The sequence below is a fragment of the Apodemus sylvaticus genome, chromosome 2, assembly GCF_947179515.1.
Source record: "Apodemus sylvaticus chromosome 2, mApoSyl1.1, whole genome shotgun sequence".
NCBI lineage: Eukaryota > Metazoa > Chordata > Mammalia > Rodentia > Muridae > Apodemus > Apodemus sylvaticus.
In genome coordinates this window covers 72958470-72979063 of record NC_067473.1, presented here as the reverse complement: position 1 = coordinate 72979063, position 20594 = coordinate 72958470, and the positions used below count along the sequence as shown (strand labels likewise).

General features: G+C 45.8%; 1 protein-coding gene across 2 annotated transcripts; it reads right to left on the bottom strand.

Moving 5' to 3' along the window:
* Positions 1-8111: 8111 nt before the first annotated feature.
* Positions 8112-20133, bottom strand: Znf212 (zinc finger protein 212). Of its 2 annotated transcripts, none has more exons than XM_052173605.1 (5): positions 19999-20133; positions 14487-14876; positions 14230-14356; positions 11870-11950; positions 8112-10056 (listed from the first exon to the last, which is right to left on the bottom strand). In XM_052173605.1, the coding sequence occupies exons 1-5, from the start codon at positions 20020-20022 to the stop codon at positions 9200-9202; spliced, it is 1479 nt and encodes a 492-aa protein (XP_052029565.1). In that variant the 5' UTR covers positions 20023-20133; the 3' UTR covers positions 8112-9199. The 2 variants fall into 2 exon arrangements, with proteins under 2 accessions (XP_052029565.1, XP_052029566.1); XM_052173606.1 differs by having other exon boundaries at positions 8112-10053.
* Between the last annotated feature and the right edge of the window lie 461 nt (positions 20134-20594).

Sequence of the window (20594 nt, the reverse complement as noted above, 5' to 3'; positions counted from 1 at the left end):
CGTTTCCTGCATTTTCCAGTCATTCTATGGGCATTATTCAACAAGCCAATAAAGTTCCAGCTGGCAACTGTGTTTTGAATCTTCGGGTTTGTTTTGGTGTGTGTGTGTGTGTGTGTGTGTGTGTGTGTGTGTGGTGTGTATGTGTTGGGGATTATCTCCAAAGTGTGGGCCAGTTGGTATGGTAAGGACGCAAAGAAACTACCTCTCTCTAAGGTGCATCACTGCATCCTTAGCATTTAGGGCAAGGCCAGAAGTGCTACTTCTGAGTTACATCAAAATAAGAGGTAAATCACATTTAACTCTTTATAAGAAGATCCAAATCAACATTTAGCATTATTCATTCTGATTTATTATTAAACAGGGTCTTGTTATGAAGCACAGACTGGCCCATGATCCCTCTGCCTCAGTCTCCCCAGTGCTAGGATTGCTGCTTGTGTCACCATAACCAGCTCCTCATTTTGAAAATTCTTAAGTAATACCACCTAAAAGATAAAACTGCAGGTATGTGCTCATAAAATAGGAACCTCAGTAGGATCTCATTAAAGGTCAGACTAAGACATTTAAGGTGGGTTGGAGAGATGGCTCAGCAGTGAAGAGCACTGACTGCTCTTCTAGATGGTGGCTCATGGCCATCCCTAATAGGATCCGATGCCCTCTGATGGTGTGTCTGAAGACAATGACAGTGTACTCATATATATAAAACAAATAATTAAAGAAAAAGACGTTTAAGGTTATGAAACACTAATAAATTGTGACCTTTAAAATAAGTAAAGGCATGGTGGCATACACTTCCAATCCTAGTCACTGTGGAAGGACAGAATTGGTGTTTGTGAATTCCAGGCCAGCCTCCAAGATTTCAGACTACCTGTCTTAGTTAGGGAGTTAGGGTTTTATTGCTGTGAAGAGACACCACAACCAAGGCAACTTATAAAGGCAAACATTTCGTTGGTCCTGGTTTAGTTTGAGTGATTCTGTCCATTATAATCACAGTGGGAAGCATGGCAGCGTGCAGGCAGGCCTGGGGCTGAAGAAGCAGCAGTGAGTTTTATATCTTGATCCAAGGCAGGCAGAAGGGAACTCTCTGCACTGGGCAGAGATTGAGCATTAGGAGACCTCAAAGCCCACCTCACAGTGACACAAGTCCTCTAATAAGGCTACATCTCCAGTAAGGCCACATCTCCTAATAGTGGGCCAAGGATATTCAAACCACCACACTACCCTATATGAGTATAGTCGTTGTGAGACTGAGATCCTGCCTCCAGAAAATATTAATAGTTAATGTGTAATACAACCAGATGGATCCGAAAATGCACTAGAAAGTAAAAACCATTAATAATGACCTTTACTCAGAAAGGGAGAGGTATTTTTCCTTTTGAGATGAAATCTCCATATGCCTGGTGAACTTGTCCATAGCCTGCACTGGCCTTGAACTCAAGGCAGTACTCTTGCTTTGGCCTCCTTAGAAATGAGTTACAAGGGCTGGAGAGATGGCTCAGCGGTTAAGAGCACCGACTGCTCTTCCGAAGGTCCTGAGTTCCAATCCCAGCAACCACATGGTGGCTCACAACCATCCATAACAAGATCTGACACCCTCTTCTGGTGTGTCTGAAGACAGCTACAGTGTACTCACATAAAACAAACAAGCAAGCAAAAATAAAGGAACCAAAAATACAAAAACAAAGCAAATATGTGAAAAAAAAAAGAAATGAGTTACAAATCATAAGCCACTACAATAGGCTAAGTATATTTTTTAGTATTTACTTTTCTGTCTGTGTGTATATGCCATGGTGTTCAGGTTGCTAGAGGAGGCCAAAAGTGTTTGATGTCCTGAGGCTAGAGCTGCGGTAATTGTGAGCCACGTGACATGGGTCTGGGAGCTGAACTTGGGTTCACTGGAAGAGTAGCAAGAGGTCTTATCCCATGAGCCATCATCATTTCTCCAGCACTCTAAGAACTGAATTCTTGATAGCTAGCATTAATATTTTAGAAGCTGCCTCTAAAGCTAGGCACGACAATATGGGCCTGTAATCCAAGCATTCAGGAAGCTAAAATTATCCTGAGTTCAAGGCCAGCCCAGGCCATATAGTGAGTACCAGGCCAACTGGAGCTACATAGCAAGCTATTTTCTAAAACAACAAAAAGAAAACTTTGAATGGCAATAACTCAGATGCCACTGTACCTTAGGGGCCTCCTGAGAGGTTGCATGGAGTGATGAGATGTGCATTGCTAACTGGTTCCCAGGAACTGCTGGTTTACTGAGCCCAAGGTTACAGTTTTGTGTATCAGTTACCAAAGTTACCTCCATTTAACACTAAATTTATAAATATATTTTTAAAATGCTTTACACTAAAACGTGGTTTCTTTTTTTTTTTTTTCGAGACAGGGTTTCTCTGTATAGCCCTGGCTATCCTGGAACTCACTCTGTAGACCAGGCTGGCCTCGAACTCAGAAATCCGCCTGCCTCTGCCTCCCAGAGTGCTGGGATTACAGGCATGCGCCACCACCACCCGGCTAAAATGTGGTTTCTTGAGCAGACCAATCTGGGTTAGGTTCACAGTAGCTCTAGCGTAAGTTAAAATCACGTTCATAATGTTTTAGGTTTATCTTTTGGTTTTATTTTTACGATATGAGCACGGGAATGCAGGTAAGCTCATGACATGGGTGATGGGAATTGAATTTAAGTCCTCTGCGAGAGCAGGTTCTGTTCACAAGCCACTTCCAGTCCCCTTTAACTGGAATCAACTTGGTATGTAGACTAGGCTGACTTTGACTCAGAAATCCATCTGCCTCAGTTTTCTTTTCTTTCTTTTTTTTTCTTGGCTTTTTTCAAGACAGGGTTTCTCTGTATAGTTCTGGCTGTCCTGGAACTCACTCTGTAGACCAGGCTGGCCTCGAACTCAGAAATCCGCCTGCCTCTGCCTCCCAAGTGCCTGCCTCAGTTTTCTAAGGGCTGGGATTAAAGGCTTATGCCACTACACCAAGTCTGTCCTCTTCCTCATTTGAGACACAGTCTCATTCTGGCCGCAGCCCTCTCCAACTCTAATAATGCTACACAACAGCCACGTTCCCTCTCTCTCAATGCAGAGGATCAGTCACACACAAATAAGGCCTTATGTTGAGGGTCCAGTAACAAACTGACAAGTTATGAACTAACAACTAACAACACTTGGGGCCTTGACTAACAGACACAGGTCACTCTGAAGCAGCCAGCCATTGGCCTCTGCTATTGCAGGCGGAGTCAACAGAGACTAAACCGTTAGTCACCTGACATAACTCAAGGAATGGGGTCAAGATATTCATTCAAGTGTTATTTTATTTTTTAAGATTTATTTATTTTATGAGTACACTGTAGCTATCTTCAGACACACCAGAAGAGGGCATCAGATTCCATTACAGATGGTTGTGAGCCACCATGTGGTTGCTGGAAATTGAACTCCGAACCTCTGGAAGAGCAGTGCTCTTAACAGTTGAGCCATCTCTTCAGCCCCCTCATTCAAGTATTATTGTGTCCACTAAGAAACAGGGGCAACTCAGAGTCATTGCCATGACCCACCTTACCCTACAGTCCAAGCATGTCATAGTAAGTTGAGATGTAGATGTTCGAACTAGGGATATAGCTCAATTGGGAGGCTGCTTGCCTAGCATGCACAAAGCCCTGAGTTCAATCCCTGCTATTCACCCCCCAATGACAAAGTAGACGCTCACAGGAGAAAAAACATAGACTATGTATAGGCAGGCCTCTTTCCCCCAACAATTCTGGCAATACAGTCTTTCTATTCTGAGGATACCCTTTACACCTATTCATAAAATGAACATTGGGCAAGCATTTCACATAGGACTCAGTTAAGACACTGTCCCTGCATTTTATAGTGTTGACTCAACCTTAGTGACCTTATCCTTCTCCCTTCCTAGTACAGCTGTTAACAGACCTTCACAGGCTCCTGTCTGACTCAAAAACCTAACAATATATCCCATTCTTCACACCAGTCCCCAGTCCCAACCCAAGTCAGTTAGAATCAAGGCCAATCTTGGCATAGGTTATTCCTTCGCCCATTACCAAGTGAAAAGTCTGGACCCAGCCACGCCTCCACCACACCACTTCTCACACACTCCCCACTTAGCAGCCAGATTACAGGTGTTTGACTGCTGTCTGCCTCTTAACTGCTTTAGCCACACCGCCACTCTTTACGAAGTCTTCCTCCTATCTGACAATACTACTAGTATTTGGGAGGTGAAAGCAAGAAAACCAGGAATTCAAGCCCAGCCTGGGCTACAACCAACCGGCTCAAGAACAAAAAACAAAAGTCAGGGATGTAGCTCAGTTGAGAGAATGTCTGTCTAGCATGCATGAAATCCTGGGTCCAATTCCCAGAATTACATAAACCAGGTACAGCTTACTCCTGTGGTCCTAGCAGTCAGATAATGTAGGTAGAAGGATTATAAATTCAACATCATTTTCAGATACATAGCATATTCAAGACCATTCTGGGCTAAACAAGAGCTTTTCAAGGACAGGTGGGCACAGGATAGAAGCTGGGTAAGCATCAGTCTGGGGCTTGGTGGAGAAGCTGGAGAGATGGCTCAGTGTTTTAAGTGCACTTGTTCATGCCGAGGACAATCATCCATGATGTCAGTTCCAGGGGGTTCAAACCCCTCTTCTGACCTCCTTGTGCATTAAACACTCATCTGGTACACAGATATAGACACATAAAATAAATCTCCACATTTTAAAAAGCAATTAGTTCAGAGGCTGGCAAGATGGCTTAGTATGTAAAGGCGCTTGATGCCCAAGATGATGCAAACCTGATGATCTGAGTTCAAGCCCAGGCCCCACATAAAAGTGGAAAGGGACACTGATTTCACAAAGTTTTCCCCTAACCTTCCCCACCCCGCAAATAGTAAAACTTAAAAAAAAAATTAGTTGTATTCTGGGCATGATGGTGTATGTCTTAATCCCAGCATTTGGGAGGCAGTAGCAGGCTGATCTCTGGAGGCCAGCCTGATCTACAGAGTTCCAGGACAGCCAGAGCTACAGAGAAGTCCTGTCTGGAAAACCCAAAGCAAGCAAACAGCGTCACGTTCATCTGGTATGTGGCATTTCCCCGGAATCTCAGCACTCGGGAAGCTGGAGCAGGGAAACTGAGAAGGACCCAGTCTGCCTGGGTTACAGTAAAGCCTGTCTCAAAAACCTGGGTTTTTTTGCACATGAAAGCTATCAGTCATTTGGGAGTACAGCATATAATATGGTGTTAGTCTAGGGAAGTTTGTACAAAAATCCAGTAGAAGAAACTAGAATGTAGTGAGAATTCATATTTTGGTTTCTTTCAACAAATACAAAAATATTTTAAGAATGTACTTTCGTTTCAATCCCAGGTGTGGGATACTGGGCTACTGCTTCAGACTGTCTGTAGCCGCTGACCCTGATTTGCCTCCTGTGCTAGCAGAAGCATGGTAGATAAGCCAGCTGCAGATAATTCTTGCGATTGGGTGATATTTGGAATTCTGGAACTCTTCAGAAGATACATAAATGTGAGGGGGACTGAGACAAGGTTGGTGGTCGTTTAGGAGGCTACTGTGGTTTGCTAACAGCTGTGGTGAAAGGAGAAATGAAAGTAAGTTAGGTTCAGGAATCTTCCGAATTCCTCTCCCCTTGCCCCTTGTCTCTCTCCCCTCTCTCCTTGCTTCTCACTTATCTAGTGTTGGGGGTGAAATGAGGTTGGGGATAAAGGGTGGGAAAAACCTCACAAAGTAGCAAAGACCAGCTAAACTTGATTTTAATAGAATACAAACTACAGCCAACATGTTCTATTCAGTGTTGTACCCCAAGTGTTAAAACTGAACATGGGACACACACTTGTTGTCATTTGCTTACTAAAAAGGGAGGAAAAGCACAACAGCTCAGTGAGTCTAGGCGCTGGCCAGCCAGCCTGCCACCTGCAGTCTGACCACTCCTCCCACATGGGGAAGGGGGGCTCCAAGCTGCCTTCTGATGTCCACATGTGTGCCACAGCATGTGTGTGCTCATACACGATAAATGCAAAAGAGGAGGGAAGCTCTCAAAAAGGTGTTTAAACACGAAAAAAGCCAAGATGGCTTGTTCAGGGCAGGACGAATACTGTGAGACCAGCACAGCCAAAAAGACATGGAAAGCTCAGAAGCCTTCAAGGCCACACTGAAGAGTTTGCTTCTGAACACGGGTGGGAGCTGCAGCCTTTGGACCACTTTGTGGGCTCTTTCCCACCCTTTCAACCCCCAACAGTGGACAAGAGACAAAAAGGGAAGGGGAAAGGAGAAGGTCTCGGGCTCCTTCCTGCTGACCAGGGCATCAAGTTCCTTGGGGCAAGTGTGACCTTAGCTGTCAAGATATCTAATTTCTTCTTGTTTCTTCTTTGCTCATTACTATTTAACAAACTGCAACCAACCAACAGCCACAACCCCGCCTCTAGGGAACCGAGTATTTATACACCATCTGAAAAGTCCCCAGACTTCCAAACATCACACACTTGTAGAAACTATCTGCAGCTGGCAAAATCATGCAAAATAGAGCACAAGGCAAATCAGTCAGCTGCTGTGGGTAATCTGAAACAGTCTCATATCTCAGCCTGGGATTAAATGAGAACACATTTCCATAAAATGTCTGTTTTTCAAAGAAACCAAAGCTCTCACTACAGCAAATGGCATGGCAAGGCTCTGAACAAAGCCCGCCCCCAACTGCTCCATGAAACTATATGGTGATGGTACCAGCTAGGCTGACTGGAGGGTCAGATGAGTGACCATTAAAACCTTAACTGTGGCCGGGCAGTGGTGGTGCACGCCTGTAATCCCAGCACTCTGGGAGGCAGAGGCAGGTGGATTTCTGAATTCAAGGCCAGCCTGGTCTACAGAGTGAGTTCCAAGACAGCCAGGGCTATACAGAGAAACCCTGTCTCAAAAAAACCAAATAAAAAAAAAACAAAAACCCTTAACTGTGGCCAGTTGAGCGGTGGTAATGGATGCTGTTAATTCCAACACTCAGGAGGTAGAGGCAGGCAGATCTCTGAATTTGAGGCCAGCCTGATCTACAAAGCAAATTTCAGGACAGCCAAGTCTATATAGAGAAACCCTGTCTCAAAAGACAAAAAAGAATAACAACAAAAACAAAACAAAAACCAAAAAAAACCCCAAAAACCATTAATTGTGTGACAGACATGTTAGGATGTTGCATGCACACGGACCCATGAGGGTGACCCCATGAAGAGCTTTCCCCAGGGACTCACTCCATTCTTGGTATAGATAACCTACCTGTGTTTCATCACTCACTTTAGATTCAGACACTTCCATGTCCTCTTCCTGTTCTTGTGTGTTGACTTAAAACTATATGCCATAAATCCCAAGTTACTCATTTTGCTGAATGAAAATTCAGTTTGTCTTTTGGATACAGGTTTCCAATGAAGTCTACTGGCAAGTGTTAATAGCATAAGTGACAAGCTAACTCTCAAGGAGTTGCTTTTGAGATGGGGATGAAGGATTTTGTTTTCTGAATGAAGTTCTTATATATTAAAACAATCTTGCAGCTACCCTGCAAAGCCATGGCAGATCTGAGGTCACTCTGTTACATTCAAAACCCATTTAAGTAGGGAGGGACGGAGTCTTGGCCTCTAACAGCCCTCCCACCTTCTGAAACTCTCTGCCCTTTAAAACAGGCCCCTTCAAGCTAAGCAACGGTGGCGCACACCTTTAATCCTGGTGCTCAGGTGGCAGAGGCAGGTGGATGGGCCAACCTGGTCTACAGAATGAGTTCCAGGACAGAGGATACACAGAGGAACCCCACCTTGAAAAAACCAAAACCAAAACCAAAACCAAAAAATATTCCAGCCAGAGGTCTTGGATTGAGCCTGAGCCTGCAGTGCCTTCAAGCTCCTAGCAGGTGTTGAGAACAAACTTCTGGGAACAGGGACTCAGAATCTTAGTTGACACTAAGGTTCAAAACTGTAGAAGCAATAGAACCCCTGGTTCAGTGTGCGAGCTCTGAGGCAAGATGGTCGTCGTAGGGTCAGGCTAGGCCTCTTCTCCGCCCTCTCCAAGAATTCTAGGTGAGAATTCTTGACAAACAGAAAACACCCTATGTGAACATTTTGTTTTTTTTAAATACAAGTAACAGGTTTATTCCAGACAAGAGTACATTCACATATGACCAAGGAACCCACTCTCACCTCCCTCCCCAAATGACAGTGGGGCAGGTACTCAACACTCCTGAGACAAGCATCTGTGCTTCTTCTCCCTCATCCCCCGCGCAGCCACTGGAAAGTCTAATCTGAACGTCCTCCAGTGATGCCTGGTGTAGTAGAATCAACCTCAGTCTTTCCCCCCACCCCGTCCCACCCCAGGGCTGCAGAGACACATGGGGAGGGGAAAGTGTATTGAAACACCAAACTCCCAGAACTGAACTCTTAGCTCTTGAGACCAGTCTTCACTCTCAGCAGGGGCTGCAGGGGCTTCCTCTTGGCCCGCCTGAGAAAACCAGCCCCACCTGTGTGACTCAGCAACCTGCCAAGGGGATCCAGCGACCCAGCGACATGTCTTGGCTCTCTGGCCTATGTTAAGTGTGGGTGGGCTAAAAGAGGCCCATAAACTACTCCCTCCTGGAGGGTAGGCTCAGTTCCCAAGTTAGGAACAACTTCTACAACTCTTGAAATTTATAAAACAAGTTCTGAGTTATATTTAAAAAGAAAAACAAGAATCTAACTCCAAAGGGGGGGGGGTGTCTTTAGAACACGCTAAACAGTTCTTTTAAATTATTTATACTAGTTATTAACAAGGAGGCTACAAAAGGAAGAGAAATTGAGGGTAATACTTCCTGGAACTTTCCACATACCTCTGTGGTCCCATACAACTGTAGGAGGACGTGTGAACTGTTAGAGTGGGCCCTGGAACTGGCCACCGGTCCCTGTGGTATGACAGTGCACCAGAAAAGAGAAAACTAGAGACCTGCAGGGGCTAAAGAAACAACTAACTCGGCAACAAGGTCAAGATGGCAAGGCTGGGGCCGCAGAGCCTTCTCTCCCGGGCCTCAGCTTGGCCTTTGTGCTTAGCCAAGGAGGGCGAAGCAGGGGCAATTCTCCTCAGGAAGAAGCCAGCAGACTTGGTAGTGTGTCTTCGGGGGACTGATGCCGCCACCCCCCCCCCTCCGCCCCCGGACGACGGTGAGGGGCTGGCAACCTTAAAGCAGGCCGTTGGGTCTTGCAGCCTCCGAAGCCTGCCCACCCCGCTCCCGCTGGTGAATTTTCTGGTGCTGCAGCAGGTGCTGCTTCTGAACAAAGCTCTTCTCACATTCAGGGCAACTGTACGGCCGCTCGCCGGTGTGGATGCGCTGGTGCCGGACCAAGTCCGATGGGTGGCTGAAGCTCTTGCCACAGTACCCGCAGATGAGAGAGCTCCGGCTCTTCCTCCACGGGATGTGGCCAGGCAAAGCAACGAGGCTGTTGGGTGAGAATCTCTCCTGGACTTGAGGGCTGGTGCTGGGGCCTTCCTGCTGATGGCATCGCTGGTGGGTCACCAGGCTGACCTTGCAGCTGAAGCCCCTGTGGCACACATCACACTGATGCAGCTTCGACCTTTTGGCCTGGGGTTTCAGCCGGGGCCTGGGTCTAAGGCTCTCCTCTGGTTCTGTGGCAGAATAAGATTCCCTGCCTGTGTGGCTCTGCAAATGTGCAGTCAGCTGCTGCTTATAGCGAAAGCTGATCTGGCATTCGGAACATTTGTACGGGCTGGTGTCCCTTTTCACCTTCAGACCCTGTCCACACTCCTGACCCAATTGCACCTGTCTGTGGGACTTCTGTTTTCGGGGGCAGTCCAGATTTCTACCAGGCACAGGGTCTCTACTGCTGTCAACAGACTCAGGGTTTGAGTCCCCAGGGCCTGATTCCAAGAGGGCAGCGTCTTCTGGACTGTTCCAGAACATGGCCTGCTCGGCACCAAAGAAAGCCTGCTGCTCAGCAGCATTGGCAAACATGCCGGGGAGGCCTGCGGGGCCCTCGGGCTTGAACAGCACCTCCTGTTTAACCACGGCCCTCTCTGCTGCAAGGGAAGAAACAACAGAAGATTACATTCCAGCACTCTGGGCATCTCCAGAGAAAACACGGAGGACTTCAGAAGGCTCAAATCAACACTCCCTAGGAACAGCTGAACCAGAACAATCTGGAGGAGGATCTGAATATCTTACTCATAGAGAACAACGCTATTGTAATTTCTCCATACCTGTCTACAAACTGGTACTTAATCTCTGGAAAAAGATGACAAAAAACACCAACAACTGAGTAATTAAAAAATGTTAAAATAACAATTTTGAAGCTGAGCTTGTGATATAGACCTGTAATTTCAGCTACTCAGAAAGATGAGGCAAGAGGATAACAAGTTAACAGATTGCTTAGGCTGCACAGCGAGTTTAAGACCACCGTGGCCAACTCAGATCTTATCTCAAAAACTTGAAAAGGTTTTTAAAAAACGAGGCTGCAAGAGTCAAACCCAGCTGCAGATCCATGCCTAGCGAGGGGCCCTGCATTTAACCCACTAAACTAACAGTTTTAAAATCACAGAAGCAGGAGATGACTCAGCAGGTAAAGAGTTCTTGCAGAGGGCCAGGTTCAATTCCCAGCACTTACATGGTGGGTCACAACCATCAGTAACTCCAGTGTCAAGGGTCCTGATACCCTCTTGGCTGCAAGCATGTAGTCCACATACAGGTAAAACACCCATATACAGAAAATAATAAAATAAATAAAGTGATCACATATCCGGTTTTCTTCTTCCTGGATAGTCTGCTCAAATGCCTCTCCTGGTGTCTCTTTCTCTTGGCCCTGTGACTCACTATCCATCCTCCATCTCTCACTCTGACCACAGCCTATTATGTCTACTACTTATGGGGCATGAAAAAGCATGCTACACAATCTACACCACTCCAAAGGCTAGTCGACCTATAACAGTTATAAAGCAGTGGTTCTCAACCTTCCTAATGCTGTGACCCTTTTACAGTTCCTCATATTGTGGTGACCCTCAACCATAAAATTATTATTATTATTTTATTTTATTTTTGTTTTTTTTCAGACAGGGTTTCTCTGTATAGCCCTGGCTGTCCTGGAACTCAGTCTGTAGACCAGGCTGGCCTCGGAACTCAGAAATCCGCCTGCCTCTGCCTCCCATGTGCTGGGATTAAAGGTGTGCGCCACCACCGCCTGGCTATAAAACTATTTTCATTGCTACTTCATAACTGTAATTTTGGTACTGTTATGAATCATAATGTATATCCTGTTTTCCAGTGGTCTTAGGTCGTGACTCCTGTGAAAGAGTTGTTTGATTCCTAGAGGGGTCACAACCCACAGGTGAGAACTACTGTTATAATTACCCAAAAAGGTTGTGGTGGTTCTTAACTGTAATCTCATTCAGGAGAAAGAATTGGGAGCATCATGAGTTCAAAGCCACCCTGAGCTCCATAGTGAGTCTAGGTTACTGTGGATTACATAGTAAGATTTGTCTGGAAAACAAGCAGAGGCTGGAGAGACTGGACAAGAGCACTTGGTCCCACACCCACAGCAGGTGGCTCACAATCACCTGTGACCCCAGCTCTGGTGGGGGGGGCTCCAACGCCCTCTTCTGCCCTCTGTGGAGAACCACCCCCCCCCTCCACGCCATACAGTCACACTGTCATCCATGCATACATATAAAAATAAAATAAACCTTTAAAAACCAAACAAAAGTCCACAACCTACACAGGCCAGATGAGGTAACAGACACTATTTGGCAGTTCAGCTGTGGGAAAGCTCACTGTTAGTTACAGGAACCTACAGAGTCCCCACACGGGGGTGGAGAAACAGTACATTCTAGAACTACTCACCCAGGTGGGTACCTTCTTCCACCAAGTCACCCACCATCTCAGCACCCAACTCCACTTCTTCCTCTGGCTGGCCAAGGACCTCTGGGTTAGGAAAGATACAGTGTAAATCCTGGAGAATAAAAACTTACTGCATGCTGACCAGATGCCAATGAACAAATGATGTTAGCAAATCACTACTAACAGCTAAGAAGATCAGAGCTGATGTTACTGTCACTTTCCCCCAGACATCTCTGGCCAGCGGGCTGTCACGCTCACTGCTGCTCTGCACTCCTTCAGTAGGGCAGCAGGGCTCAGGTGGCACCGTCTACCCAGCACCACCACCTTCGCCCAGACAGCTGAAGTTCTGCCAATGATTCCTTCCACAGTGCCTAACTCCATCCTTGCGGAGGCACTGCCAGATAAGGCAGGCTCTGAGACACAGGAAAACAGCCTCAAAGAGAGCATATGACCCATCTGGGGTAACATGGTCACCCCTCTGACCTACCCTGACTTCCCTTGAGGTAGACCTCACTGTGGTCTAGCCAGTGGCCTCCTTGGTATTTCTCCAAAGACCCATATTTAAAAAGAAATTGCCTTAGAAGAAAAACATGCATTCATTAAACAGTATGTATTAGTAATTTTTATACTAAACACTTTCCCACACAGTACTTCTAGTCTACCAATAGCATGCAGACCACACCACAGTGGCTGGTGACGACTCTGGCTAACTGCCAAGAAAAAGGTTTTTTCTTTCAGCCTGTGCTGCATGTCTCAAGATACAAGATTGCTTTAAATTTTTATTTTATCTTATTGTTTCTGTGTGTATGTATATGCTACCTAAGAATCTGGATACATCTGTAGCACAGTGCACATGTGGTGCCACAGGGCGACTTAAGGAGTCAGTTGTCCCCACTCGTCACAGGTTCCAGGGATTGAATGCAGGTTATCAGGCTTGTATAGAAAGAACTTCTGGGCTGGAGAGATGGCTCAATGGTTAAGAGCACTGACTGTTCCAGAAGTCCTGAGTTCAATTCCCAGCAACTACATGATGACTCACAATCATCTGTAATGGGATCTGATGCTCTCTTCTGGTGTGTCTGAAGGCAGCTACAGTGTACTCATATAAATAAAATCTTAAAAAAAAAAAAAAAGAACTTCTATCCACAAAACCCCTCAACAGTTCATAAGTTAAAAGATCTCACCAAACAATCTTAAACACTAACAATAGCACATGAGCTCAACATAGTTGTGCACACCTTTAGAACCAACAATCAGGAGACAGAGACACGAGGATCTCTCTGAGTTCAAAGCCAGCCCATGTATAGCTCGCTCTTTCTTTTCTTTTCTTTTCTTTTCTTTTCTTTCTTCCTTCCTTCCTTCCTTCCTTCCTTCCTTCCTTCCTTCCTTCCTTCCTTCTTCTTTCTTTCTTTCTTTCTTTCTTTCTTTCTTTCTTTCTTTCTTTCTTTCTTTCTTTCTTTCTTTCTTTCTTTCCTTTTTTCTTTCCTTCCTTCCTTTTCTTTCCTTCCTTCCTTCCTTCCTTTCTTTCTTCTTTTTTTTTTGGGGGGTTTTTTTTCGAGACAGGGTTTCTCTGTGTAGCCCTGGCTGTCCTGGAACTCACTCTGTAGACCAGGCTGGCCTCGAACTCAGAAATCCACCTGCCTCTGCCTCCTAAGTACTGGGATTAAAGATGTGTGTGCCACCACCGTCCGGCATATAACATTTTCTAGGACAGCCTAGGATATACATAAAGATGCTGTCTCAAAATATGAAACAAAAGTATATTATACACATGGTGGTTTGAATGTGAATGGCCCCAGAGGCTCATATATTTGAAAACCTGGTCGTCAGTTGGTAGAACTGTTTGGAAACAGGAGGTATGGCCTTGTTAGGAGGCATCTTAATGGGGGCAGGATTTAAGATTTTAAGTCTCAAGGCTAACTTGAGTTAGTATTCTCTACATCCTGCTCAAGGTTCAAGATATGAGCTCTCAGGGCTGTTCCAGCCACTGGCCACCTGATATCTCTGCTTGGCCATCAAGGACTCTAACTCTCTGAAACCATAAATCCCAAATAAAATTTTTCTTCTCTAATTTGCTTTGGTCATAGTTTCTTATACAGCAATAGAAAAGTAACTAAATACTTCAGAGATGTTATTAAAAACCTATATTATACTTTATCAATGATATCCAAATAGTCTCAAGAAGCCATTGTGTTACCAGAGAAGAAATAGAAAAGGCTCGTCCCTGACATTTTCAAGTCTCTGCAGTGGGAGGACCTGAAGAGTGTCATTCCTCAGCTCAGCAGAGGGTCCAGAGGATGAGAGCCAGGCGCACGTGCAGGCAGGAGGACGCTGAGAGAATTTAGGGAGAAAACTTCACTCACTCAGAGAGACCAGCGTCTCATAGTTGCTTTCCATGACATTTCTGTAGAGCTCCTTCTGCCAGTCCTCCAGGTTCTCCCACTCCTGTTCTGAGAAGCAGACCCCATCATTCTCCAGGGGCCCGGACACCTGCAATTGTAAGCCGCAAGAAGTGAGCACTCTGAGCCTACGATTCCCACCCCGTGACTGACCATCTTGATGGGTGAAGGTTGGGCTCCCCTTCTTGCCTAACTCTTAAACTCAAAGGTAGAGATTCTACCTTGGGGGTTTCCCCCTTGCTGCCAGGGGGCAGCCGCAGGACCCAGAAGTTCTTGTTGCGAAGCAGGTTCTCCACGTTCTCCAGGCGCCGCTGCAGCAGTCCGTACTCCTGCAGCAGGGTCCCCAGCACGGCCCACTTGCCCTCCAGCTGGTTGCTGAACTCCACGGCCGTCTTCTCGAAGTCAGCCAGCTTCTTCTCCGCTGACCCTGCGCGTCCCTCCAGGCTCTGCAGCCGGGCAGCCTGTGATTCCATCTTCTTCTCCACGGCTTGAATAGCAGCCACCACGGTCCACAGTGAGATTTCTGTGGTCTGGAAGTATGGGCTCTTCTCAGTCGTTTGTGAAGGCGGTGTGGCTGGTGCTAAGGGTGTGGAGCGCCGTTTCCTCCTGTGCTGTAGGAGTAAGGAGGCCAGGCAGGTGAGACAAGGCCATTTCCAAACATTAAATAGGGAAAGCGAGTCCAAGACTCACAGCTATCTAGCTTTCTTAAAACAAATAAAAAATTACCCAAATGTACTTTTTTATTCTGATAGTGTACTGGTTAGTTTTATGTCAACTTGACAGGAGCTAGAGTTACTGGAAAGGAGAGAGCCTCAATTAAGAAACCTGCATAAGACTGGGTTAAAGGCAGGCCTGTGGGCATTTTCTTAACTAGTGACTGATTGGGAGGGCTCAGCTCATTGTGGGTAATGCCATCCCTGGGCTCGGGGTTCTAGGTTCTATTATAAGAAAGAAAAAAAAACCAGGCTGAGCAAGCCACTACAGCATGGGAACCAGCCGGTGAGCAGCGCCCTCCACAGCCTTTGCATCAGCTCTGGTCTCCAGGCTCCTGCCCTGTGTGATCCTGTTCTGACTTCATTCAATGATGAACAATGCTGTATAGTAGTTATTGATGCTAACACAAATTCTCTTTATAGTAGTACCTTGACTTCTTTTGACCCACAGATATCTTACAAACACGAGCTTCACAAAAATCTCTTCAGAGACTATGTTTGGAAATGCTTCAAATTCCACAGATATATTTGAGAAATAACATTTTTAGGATAAAATGTTTTGACCCATACATAGAGTACGATATTGCATTTTAAGGGATTTTAAAGCATGCTCAACATTTAACACGTTCTCTAGCTTCCTATTCCAGACACCTCTTACTATGTCTCAACCTAGCCCAAATGCAGTGTGTGGTCCAGTGCAGCCAGAAGAGGGTGTTAGATCCTGGAGCTGGAGTACAGATGATGTTGAGCCACCACATGGGAGCTGGGAATCAAACCTGGGTCCTCTGCAAGAACAAGAAGGGCTCTAAACTACTGAACCCTCTTTCCAGCCCCTCTCTCTTTATAAATCTATACTGTATCATTATACATAGATATTATATGCTACTAGAAATGGATAAAGTATTGACAGTGGATTTTGAGCACACATCTCTCTCCCCAGCTCACTACCCCATTCCCATCTATGGGAAGGCTTTCCCTTTTCTGTTTTGAGGCAGTCTCCATATACATCTCTGGCTGTCCTGGAACACACAATATAGAGCAGACAGACTGTGAACTCATAGTGATTCATCTGTTCTGCCCCCCAAAATACTGGGATTGAAGGCATAGTCATCATGACTAGCTAACCAAATTAAAACTCATTTTGTTGTTCATACTAGCTGCATTTCAAGACTTGACAGTCCTTGTAATCAGAGACAACTACACTGAATGGGGCAGAGTACCTCTGTCCTTCCGTGGGTTCTAGTGGATGAACACTAATACCTAGAAAAAGACAGAAAAGTCTTTTTCTGATAAGGAAATGGTACTGAACTTGTTTCAAATTCAGAGGCTCTGATTCAGCAAGCCACAACAGTTAAAAACAAGGATGTCAGAAAGGTTTTGGATGGCATCTGTGTGTCTGAGAAGGGAGCCGTGCTGCAGGCTGGCGAGTGAGGCCTCAGTTTCCTAGCTCCAGAAACAAGATCCTAATCACAAGCACAATTTGGGCTCTTTGGGGACAATAAAAGACTTATATGTTGGAAAAAATACTGTATTTGAATATCCTGCAATAATAATGAGTTTTGACTGTCAAGTTTTAAATCTACCCAAAGCTACGTAATTAGCCTCAAACTAGTTTAAAAATGCCATTTCAAGATGGAGAACTGAATCTTTTTCCATTGTAAGTGGAGAAAAGCATCCAACCTCTGGCAACAAAACACTTCTCAGCCAAGGTCCTTTTTTTTTTTTTTTTTTGGTTTTTTGGATTTTGATTTTTTTCCAGACAGCGTTTCTCTGTATAGCCCTGGCTGTCCTGAAACTCACTCTGTAGACCAGGCTGGCCTTGAACTCAGAAATCTGCCTGCCTCTGCCTCCCAAGTGCTAGGATTACAGGCGTGCGCCACCACTGGCGGCCGGACTCATTCTTTATGGCCAAGTTACTTTTAATTGTATTGTTTTGACAACTGTTCTCATATTCTTTTATAGTTCACCATTTGTATAAACATCTTTTAGCTGTATTTGTTATAAGACAGAGGGTTGGATTTTTCCTGTCCTGGCAATCTTTGCCTTTTAATTCAATTATAGTCATTGTAACTGACTTTCTAGTCTTTAGCAATTATCCTAGAAATTATAAGAAGTATATTTACAAAGGCCACTAGACTTCTGAATTCTGATCTCTTCTTCCTAGCTTCTACATCAATGCTGTCATGTAGTTTAATTACTTGTCATTAGCTCAACAAATTACTGCCCCATTCAGCCAGGCATTTAATCGTAGCACTTGGGAGGCAGATCCAGGAAGATCTTTGTGAGCTCAAGGCCAGCTTGGTCTACATATTGAACTCCCGAACAGCTAGAGTTATGTAGTGAAGCCCTGACTCAAAAAAAAAAAAAAAAATCCCTTGATTCCATAAACATCGAATGTGATTATGTGGCAACGCTCTCTAAATTGGCTTCACAACTCAGTTTACATCCTAAAAGTCCCCACTCTCTAGTTTTGGGTTATAAGTATTGCTTATACTGCTTTTGAATTGTCGCACATAATGATAGGCTTATGATTTACTACAAATTTCAAATATTATTTACATATTTTTTCTCAGTATTTTTTTTTTTAAAAGAGCTGAGGACCAAACCCAGGGCCTTGCGCTTGCTAGGCAAGCGCTCGCGCTCTACCACTGAGCTAAATCCCCAACCCCTTCTCAGTATTTTTTATTTTTAGTTGTTATTATCAGGACATGTATCTGGCCAAGCAGTCTGGAATCTTCACCTGAAGAGATGTGTGAGAATATAATATATATTCAAAATATTTTCAAAAACAGTTTAAATAAATTCTACACTGTCAGGACTCTAAGTTCAAGTTTGGTTTGAGGTTTTGGTGGGCCTTTACTGTGTCTTCTCAGTGAGTTCTGTTGGTGACCGCCAAGATGGGACAGCTACTTTTGTGCTAACACTAACCTACCTAGAGAAAACATTCACTTTACAGGCTGCATCTAGGTCTCAAGGGAGTCAGATGCAGAAACACCATAAACATTAGTGTCAGGTTTTTTGTTCAGTGGTAACTCCTTGAAAATAAACACTGATAAATTCTTCAGTCCATCCATTCTAATTAGTTCTTACCCACTTCCTAGAAAAAGCATAGTGAATTTCAATCAAGGCAAAACTTTCAACACAAATTTTATTAATCCCTTTTTCATAAAAAGAGCTCAGGATTCCCAAAATATTTCTGAACCCAAAAGGCCAGGGTGCACAATGATGGGCCCACTGGTACAGTCTACGAGTCTGGAAATGAGACCCCCAAGGGGTCTGGATAGTGTTTGTTTTCTCTTCCAGCTAAAGAACTAAAAGGCAGGAAAAACTCAAACCCCACAGGTACCATCAAAAAAAATCTCAAACACTATTGACAGAATCCACAGATGGAGTGTTTATTGGGAGTGAGGAAAGACATATGCAGCAGACAGAGAGAAGAAGCTGGAACAGCAGACGGAACTCAGGAAGCTACTGGATCTGGGAGGCTGGGGCTTCATCCACTAATTTAGGGCTATTCAGTTTGAAGATGGTTGACTGCCCATAGCTGTTGGGCAGCAGGCCCTGAACTTGTTGAGCTACTCCATCATCGGGTGACTTGCTGGTGGGAGACAAAAGATTATAAAGCCTTTGCTTGAAGCTGGTAAGTCTTGTCTCAGGTCAGGAGCACTTGGAAGATAATGTCATCTTGGAAATCTGTCTACCAAGCCAAGGCCCCCCTCCCTGTCAGTTTACACTGCAGGGGGTCTGCGTAACTCCTAGTCTCTCATTAGCACCTGTATGCAGAAGCAGGATTGCTCTGAGTTCAGAGCCAGCCTGATCTACACAACTGGTTCCAGGTAGCCAGAACTACACAGCAAGACCTTATTTTGACAGATTAAAAAAAGAAAGAAAGAAAGAAAAGAAGGAAAAAAAGACAAGAAGAAGACTTTTGCCTGTAATCTCTGCAAGTTGGGAGTCAGAGGTAGGAGTTTAGGTCATTCTCAGATAGGCTAGGCTGGGGCACATGAGAGTTTACCTCCAAGCACAACCACCACCAAACTACACCCAACAAAATGACTCATGCCTGTAACTGTAGCATTGGGGAGGCTGAGTCCGGAAGATTGCCATCAGCTTGAGGCCAGCCTGTACTACAGAGCGAGGCTCTGTCTCAACAACAAAAAGCCAGATCAGGTCTATCTATCCTATTTTCCTACGTTATTCTCTACTGTGACACGTATAAAGAGACTGGAGTCCGAAAAAACAAAACAAAACCAAGAAATGCTCTAACAAGGTGCTCAACATTCTTAATTCAAGTTAAGGAGACAAAGGCCTAGAGAGCGGAGCACAGGCTGCCTTCCGAAGACCATGCACTGAATAGATGAACGCTGAGTTACGGAAGATATTCCTCAAACCAATTTTCAATGTCTTCACATTCCCTGAAGAGAGAGACAGCTGGAAGCGCAGGAAAGAGGGTAAAAGCGCAAGCCTACAGTTTGTAAAACAAACAAAACCAGCAAACACACCTGTCCCCGAGAAGGCCCCACCTGGCTTCAACCTGTGGCTGCAAACTCAGTACAGATAGCTATGGCAGAACAAGGCACCCGGATCAGGGCCCCACTGGTCGAAGAGAAGCCATAAATCCTGGGGTCTTCCCCAGCTGAGCCCAAAGCCAACAACCGGAACCCAGGGTTTCATCCCGCGCCATCACTCCAACTCAGAAAACGAGTCCCTAGTTGGCACGAAGCAGAAAAATACGTGGGCAAAGCCACAAACAATTCAAAAAGCCTCGCCGAAGTTTCGGCGGAAAGACGCAGAGCGCCCGGGCTCTGAGCCGGACGCAGAAGGACCCAGGGAGCGGGCGGGCGAGCGGGCGCGCGGGCGGGCGGAGGGCGAGGGCGGCCGGGAAGGCGGGCGGCCGGGCGGCATCCGCCGGCGCCTGCGGCCGCGGAGGAAACCAAGCCCGCGACGAGCGCCTCAAGCCCCGCCCCGGGCAGGGCGCTGTCCCCGCAAGGCCCTCCCGGGCCGGCCGGGGCACCCTTACCCGAGTAGGCGTAGACTCCGCCATGGTCGCAGTCGCCCCACAACACCGACTGGCGGGATACTGCTCGGACTGCGCGCTTCTCCACCAGACGCCCGGACGCTTCTGGAAGCCGCCACCGCCGCCGTGTTGATACAAGGTGCATTATGGGAGCGCGCCCCCTCCCCCGCCCCACAAGAAGAGCGGCAGCGGCTCCTCCTACCGCGCGGCGTTTCTGTTGCGCCGCTGTGCTCCTGGAAGGGGAACAGCAGCTTGGAAATTTAGTCTTTGAGTGTGGGGTGTAAGCGCAAGGATTCTCAACGTTAAGAGCATTTTCTGAATTTAAGTCCTGCACTCCGCGGGATGCTCGCCTGTTACTTGGCTTTTTCCGGTCAATCCACTATAGAGTGTTAATTATGGTAATCACTTGCATTGCAGAATTCAAGGTAGCCTTAATAGCAAATAATTAACCTAGTCCTCAAGCCAGGGTGAGTGTTAAAGGCGATGTATTCTGCATTCTGATTTGGAAACACCTGGTCACATCACCTTTAACCCCAGCGCTCAGGAGTTTGAGGCCAGCCTCAGCTATATAGTGAGTTTCTGGCTAATCAGAAATATCT

What these genes read in the sequence shown, in the direction of transcription:
- Znf212 (XM_052173605.1), bottom strand. Translation starts at nt 20,022, where the DNA reads ATGGCGGAGTCTACGCCTACTCGG. An exon ending in TGAGACGCTGGTCTCTCTGA is followed by an intron (nt 11,951 to 14,229) that starts GTGAGTGAAGTT and finishes TTCCTAACCCAG; the next exon opens with AGGTCCTTGGCCAGCCAGAG. An exon ending in GGAAGAAGGTACCCACCTGG is followed by an intron (nt 10,057 to 11,869) that starts GTGAGTAGTTCT and finishes CTTCCCTTGCAG; the next exon opens with CAGAGAGGGCCGTGGTTAAA.